General features: G+C 40.5%; 1 protein-coding gene across 1 annotated transcript in view; it reads left to right on the forward strand.

Annotated features, from left to right (window-relative positions):
* The window catches only part of ero1b (endoplasmic reticulum oxidoreductase 1 beta), a gene marked incomplete in the record, with an annotated part of 60,322 nt that overhangs the window by 12,198 nt on the left and 40,542 nt on the right, over nt 1-7,582 (forward strand). The window contains 3 exon segments of the mRNA XM_014028449.1: nt 254-373; nt 1,082-1,165; nt 4,810-4,851. Of these exon segments, the coding sequence (XP_013883903.1) occupies nt 254-373; nt 1,082-1,165; nt 4,810-4,851 (246 nt within the window).

Here is a 7,582-nt window from a genome sequence, read left to right on the forward strand (position 1 = left end):
GGGCTGATAAAACTTCCAAAGGCCTGAAAGCAATGTCTATAAACTTATATGAGTTTGTATGTAATGTATGAATATAATATACAAGTTTCACTTTTTAAATGGAATTACTGAAATAAATCTACTTTTTCATGATATTCTAATTTTATGACCAGCACCTGTATATAATGTTGGTCAAAACGTAAAAGTAATTTTGTTTTTTGTAGAACCAAAATCCTTTCCCGTTTAATATTTGAGTTGTTTCTGCTGTGCTCAGCTGACAGGAGTCCTGGATGACTGCTTCTGTGATGTGGAAAGCATCGACGTCTTCAACAACTTCAAGATTTACCCTCGCATCAAGAAGCTGACTGAGAGAGACTACTTCAGGTACTACAGGGTAAGTGTTGCTGCACACACAAGGACTCTGTGGACATACTTCTGTCTTTAAATGTCAGTAATTCACCTGTTTTAAAAAGTTTATATCAGATTAACAGTTTGTCTTCAAGCCTCTAATTAATGATGAATTAATTTACATGACCTMTGGATAAAGAATGTCTCATAAAGAATGTCAATGGGAGCAATGATCGTCACCTCTTGGCTTTTTTTTACAAGTTATAGTTCATTTGCAAAAAAAGCAGTGTGAATGCAAACCACACCAAACAAAAAAAATAAAGTCCACTTTTGGTCCAGACCAAACAACTTTCCTGGTGTGAACACACCCTAAGATAAATTCAGATTGTTGCTTGTAGATCAGGAGTGAATACTGGCCTAGTTGTAACCACATGTTGCCAATCAGCCAATAATAAAGAGAGAGTGGGAAACAGGAAGTAACTTAGAGAAGCAGATGTTTGTGCAAATGACAGGAACAACAACCTGATTGTTGTCCATGTGTCTCCCTCATAAGAATTAGAMTCAGTTGGTTTTACTGGATTTGGTCCCTCATCAGGTGTAGTAGGTAAATTTAATTCATTGTGTGACTGTATACTCCAAACTTGTCAACTGTAAAAACTGCAGATTGTGTGGTGTTTCCACGGGTCAGGATGACTCCATCAAAGGTTTGGACTTTGTTTAAATCTTTAAACCACAGTGACTCTGTTTCCTTCAGGTGAACCTGAAGCGACCGTGTCCTTTCTGGCCTGATGATGGACACTGCTCCATCAAAGACTGTCATGTGGAGCCCTGCCCTGAGGTTAGAGGTCAAACAAACTCAGACCTGTTCCATACAATCCAACATCTGTCCCTTTTTACTGAACAAGTCATAGATTTTATTACAGCTTTCACAACGTTTCACAATATTCATCTTTACTTGAATAAACATAAGCTCAACACACACATTAAAAATTGTTGCCACCCCTGTGTTAATGACAGAAAAACCCACACTGATCACTAAGATAACTTGAAACTGACAAAAGTAATACTAAATAAATAAATATTTACTAAAAATTAACCAATGAAAATCTCCCATTGCTTTTGAAATGTGGTTCAACAGAGTTATTTTGAGAAAACAAACTAACGAAGATGAAGCAACTGGACTTTTGATCTGTAGCTGAAGCCCTGCAGAGTTTTGTGATTGAAACTGCATGAGGTGAGGTTTGTACCTTTTTATAAATACATGGATCGATCAGCTCARGACTTCCTCAGTGACGTTATGTAAGCGTCAGATTAAATGAGGTATGAGTGTTRGGAACTTCGGATCTGCTTTGTAAAACATCTGATACATTGTATAGAAGCTAAAAACAATCGGTTTTGGGCCACATTTACTCGCAGTGTGAACATTACCTAAAAGGACTGTTAAGGTGATTTAAAAAGAAAACATGCTAAATTTATTAAAAAAACACAGGTGTTTAAAACGCTTTTAATAATGTGAACAATTTTTTTAAAGTATGAAAAGAACGTTATAGCAACAACAAAAACTGTAACAGAAATAATATCAATATTTATTGTCCGTCCGTCCGTCCATTTTCTTCCTCTTATCCGGGATCAGGTCTCGGGGGCAGCAGRCTAAGCAGAGAGACCCAGACTTCCCTCTCTCCAGACACTTGGACCAGCTCCTCTGGGGGAATCCCAAGGTGTTCCCAGGCCAGCTGAGAAACACAGTCCCTCCAGCGTGTCCTGGGTCTTCCTCTGGGCCTCCTCCCAGTGGGACGTGCCTGGAACACCTCACCGGGTAGGCATCTAGGAGGCATCCTAACCAGATGAACCACCTCAAGTGGCTCCTCTCAACGTGGAGGAGCAGCGACTCTACTCTGAGTCCCTCCTGGATGACTGAGCTTCTCACCCTGTTMCTAAGGGAGAGCCCAGACACCCTGCAGAGGAAACTSATTTCGGCCACTTGTATCCGCAATCTCGTTCTTTCGGTCACTACCTAAAGRRCGTGACCADAGATGAGGGTAGGAACGTAGACCGACCGGTAAACCGAGAGCTTTGCCTTCTGGCTCAGCTCCCGCTTCACCACGACAGACCGGTACAGCGCCCGCATCATTGCAGACGCAGCCCCAATCCGGATCTCCCGCTCCATTCTTCCCTCATTTGTGAACAAGARCCCCAGATACTTGAACTCCTCCACTTGGGGCAGGACCTCCTTCCTGACCCGGAGGTGGCACGCTACCGGTTTTCGGCTCAATACCATGGTCTCAGATTTGGAGGCACTGATCCTCATCCCAACCGCTTCACACTCGCCTGCAAACCACTCCAGTGAGAGCTGTAGATCACGATCTGATGAAGCCAATAGGACCACATCATCTGCAAAAAGCAGAGATGTGATCCTAAGGTCACCGAAAAGGATCCCCTCAACACCTTGGCTGCACCTAGAAATTCTGTCCATAAAAGTTATGAACAGAATCAATGACAAAGGGCAGCCTTGGCGGAGTCCAACTCTCACCGGAAATGAGTCCGACTTACTACCGGCAATGCGGACCAAGCTCTGGCACCAGTTGTACAGGGACAGTCTGTATCAACGGGCCTGGTACCCCATACTCCCAGAATACCCCCCACAGGAGTCCCCTTGGGACACGGTCGAACGTCTTCTCCAAGCCCACAAAACACATGTAGACTGGTTGGGCGAACTCCCATGCACCCTCCAAGACCTTGCTAAGGGTGTAGAGCTGGTCCGCTGTTCCACAACAAGGACCAAAACCACACTGCTCTTGTCAATATTAATTGATATTATGTAAATGGTTAGAATATTTTTTRGTGGGGCTTATGGTTTGTTTGCTCTCTGAGAGGGGATTTACCCTCTCAGAGACTTTGAAAACCCCTGCTTTAAAGGATTAAATGTAGTCAGTGTGCTGTTTGGTGACATGGTTTGTAGCACACACTGAGCACAGGAAGCCAAGTTGTCCCAGAAGATTTAAAGGTAAAGGCTATAAGACCATCTCCAAGCAGCTGGTTGCTCCTTTGATTACAGCTGCACAGATTATTCAGGGGTTTAAGGCCCATAGCACAGGAGACAACCTCGCTGGAACATGGTTGCAGTAAACTGATGACAAACTGAAGGGAAGGAGAATAGTAATGGTAACCAAAGAACTCAGAACAACTTCCAAAGAGATGGAACTCCAAGGTCAGTGTCAGACTGAACTATGGGTCACTGTTTGAGTCAAAGTGGAGTTAAAGAAAGAGCCGAGGAGGACACCAAAACATAAAAAAGTGAGACTGGAATTTGCCACAAATCTTCTGGGAGAATTTCCTCTGGACAGATGAGACAAAATTTTTGGCAACAAGTGACATCAACTTTTTGTTCACATACCAGAACATGAAACCAGAAACAGAACCCTGGACCTACAGTGTGTAAGGTTGTGTGCAGGCAGAATGACCCAGGGTGCAGGCAAAAGCCAAAATGTAACAAAAAGTTTTATTAGAGGAACAAAGGAGGGCTGTTGTGGCAGCAAAACTCACAAAAACACTTCTCTGGAGGAACAAGATCACGAGGAAGCACGGAAGACACACAGGCTGAGGGAATGCAACACAATGAACGGACAAACACTGGAGACAGGACACAGAATATAAAGGCAAACTAATTAAGGACAACAAGAAACACTTGGATGAGACACAAGAGGAAACAGGTGAGGAAGTGCTGGGCTGGAGCAGGGCAGAGATACACAAGGGAACACTGAAACACTAGAAAACTAAGGAAAATGAACACAGATCATGACACAGTGAAACATGGAGCAGGCTTGGTTCTGTTCTGGAGCTGCTTTGCTGCATCTTGCACAGGGTGTCTTGAATCTGTGCAGGACACGGTGTATTCTCAAGACTATCAAGGCACTCTACAGAGATAAATATGGTGCCTGGTTAGAAAGTTTGGTCATCGTAGCAGGTTATGTGTCTTCCATCTGGATAAAACGAAACACAAAGCTAAAACGCTAAGACTGGATCAAAACCAAACACCGGACTGGTCTGAAGTGTTTTTCTGAGCCCTGATGTACATCCTGTTGAAGGAGCTGGGCAGGTGGACAGAAACAGCTGTGGACAGGGAAAGAAAGACTTTGATTCCCTGAAAAGGTTGTGCAATGAAATATTAAGTTACAGGTACCATCATTTTTGTCCAGGCCTGTTTCACTGGTTTTTTAATATACAGTAATTTAGTTGTGTTAAACACTGTTCAAAAGCAATGTTTAAATTTTGGTAAATTTATATTTATTATTATTATTATTACTTTTGTCAGTTTCACGTTATCTCTGTACCATTYTGGGGTTTTCAGTCAATAACAGAGGGGTACCAACACTTGTGGTGTATTTCTAACTTAATACAAACACAGTTACAGGTGAATCCACTAAACCTGATTTAGGCTGGTGTGGAAAACAAATAAAATAAAACCAAAAATTTGTTTTACAGAGTAAGGTCCCACTTGGCATTAAATCTGGAAACTACAACAAGGTAAGAGAAGCTGTTTCTGTWTTGCTTTGTTTTTTGTTTTCCAGTGGAATTGTAATTTTACAAAACCTAAAATAGTTTATGGGTAATAGATAACAGTTTTTTTTATTCTGACTAATTATTACATGTTTACATGTTGGGGTGAATCATCTCTTCAATACACACATTGTATAGATSCAGATATCACGTTGATTAAGAACAATATTTTAAATGTAATCAATTTAAGTTCAGTTCCTAGTCACGGCAGACTGAACACTGATGTGCTCTGAGTGTTTTGATCTCAGAAAATAGGAAAGAGGAAGAAAACAAAACGATCTAAGTAATTAAGGAAATATTTTTTTCATAAATGATCATTTGGACACTATCTACATGACGCTGATTACCAGAAAAAAACATCTGCTGTTTGCTCACCCTGTCCATACTCAGACCTTTTGGTGAGAAAAACTGATACTTTTAAAACAGTATTTTCCAAATGAAGATTTTAAACGCTTTGTTTTAAGTTCAATGATCCGGATCAACACAGATTTTAGAAACCGTGYCTGCTGACAGGTTTCCACATGCTTACTATCACCTAGTGATCTGACCAAAAATATGAAGCACTTGTCAGCTGGTTTTTGGCTTTTTAATGTAAAATTCTGTGATGTAAAGATTACAGCAGTGGTGAAGCTACATATTTATGCAACAGATGACCAAAGATTTTCAAGGCGGACATCCAAATAAAGAAACTTATTCTGTTTCTCAAACCTGGTACCTAAGGAACGTACCTTTAATAGTTTCATAACCCATATTTCTTTAGTTATCCCAGTCTTTATCTTTGTTACACACTGATGTTATAATTAGCTGRATTTCCATTGGCCATGAAAAWGCGCAAATTAGAATTTCGYAAACAAATTTGCTCAATGGAAACACGTCAATGTCGAAAAAARGTCCTTTTTTTGACAAAAGYTTRTTGCGCTAGGATGAGGTGGTTTTTCGGCTGTATCGAAATTGGTGTTTTTCGCCAAACTGCAATGGAAACACTTTTTTCGCATCACGGGAGTCACYTGATCAATAACCGGCTGTTTRTACTGGCTAAAAAGACAARGATGAAGAAGAKAACAGGAAGTTGAAGTAGTGAAATCACCGAAGTTGTAAAAGAAAGCAGTAAACTCACCGACTACAATTTCCCAAAAACACTGCATAGGTCCCAAGTTATAAGGGGCTTGTCACTCGGAAAGCCTCGACAAGATGCAGACGTGTCCTCTGATGGCTACTGTCGTGGTCCATTGCCGTGGTCCATTGCACATCCATTGCCGCCGTGTTTGTAATGACTTCACGAGAACAAACGTATTCACGCGTGACTTTAATAGCATTTCTTACTTAATGGAAACACCACAGTTGCGAAACTGTTTTTCAACATTAACAGAATATCGACAAAGTTTTGCGTACATTTGCAATGGAAATGCAGCTATTCTAGTTATCATCCGTGGATGGATCTGCCTCTTTACTTTAATAACAGGACGTACGAATTGTAAATTCTATCAGTAAATTCTGACATTCAGGTGTTTTCAGATGTTTTAGCATGAATTGTACATGTTGTTTGTGTCTTTACACAAATATATCCTAACTCTAACTATGCATCTTTTAAAGTCACATGCAGTAGCTTATCAATCAACTGGGGTGGCCAGTCAGGTTTCAGGGGTGACGTGTGCCACCTCTCTGGCTCCATCCCTGTTACTGAGCTTGGCAAATGATTGATCTAGTTCAGTTCTAGATATCAAACACTTCGAACAGCTTCAAGGCCACTGAGGAGCAGCTGCCGTAGTTCCAGCACTTCTTATCTGTGGTGGTAGCTCTGTGTACAGCGTGTGACCCTCTGACAGATTCCAGCTTTTACCCGAACTTTGTTTTGTAACTTCAGAAGAGTTTGAACATCTGCACAAATGAGTCACAGTCAGATGTATTTCACAGAAACAGTACCTGTGAAAAACAAGATGAAATGAAACGACTGGTATTCTTTTGAAAGAATGCATATTAAAACCATCCTATGAAAGGAAGTGATGCAGTTGTAGCCTTTTTGATCAGACCTTGAAAATATCAATAGCAACAATAATTCAGGTCAAAAGTAACTTTAAATAAAACCAGTTCAGTTGTAAAAGATGACCTGAGGGTCAGAGGTCATTCAGTAGTGTTAGAGGTCATGAGAGGAGGGATAAAGTTCATGGTCAGGTGGAATGGTCAGAAGTAATGTTTGGAGGGTCAGAGGTCTTGTCAGAAGGCCTCTTTCAACAGACACAGAGAAACTGACAAAGCGTTGTGTCTCTGGGGCTGGTGGCATAGAGGGTTAAGACTCTGTCACTATAATTTTTTAGACATTTTATGCCAACTTATGAAACTTTTTTATGTCTAAATTAMTATTAAAAGTTATAGTTGGCATAACAGTATGTCCATGCCTAAATAAGGCTTCTGGTTGATTTTTTTTWAATTCCATCTTCATTGTAGATGTCTTTTAAAATGTCCATAACTTGGCATAGGTTGTCAAAAAAGTTACAGTATTGTGTGACAGAGCCTAATCATAAACATACAGTGGGGTGGGAAAGTTTGGGCAGTCTTGTTAATTTTTCTGATTTACCTTTATAAATCATTGATTGTTTGGACTAAAAAAATCAGTTAAATATATCATACTGTATAGGGGACAAACACAGTGATATTTGAGACGTGAAATGAAGTTCATATGATTTACAGAAAGTGTGCA

The sequence above is a fragment of the Austrofundulus limnaeus genome, unplaced genomic scaffold (assembly GCF_001266775.1).
Source record: "Austrofundulus limnaeus strain Quisiro unplaced genomic scaffold, Austrofundulus_limnaeus-1.0 Scaffold764, whole genome shotgun sequence".
Taxonomy (NCBI): Eukaryota; Metazoa; Chordata; class Actinopteri; order Cyprinodontiformes; family Rivulidae; genus Austrofundulus; species Austrofundulus limnaeus.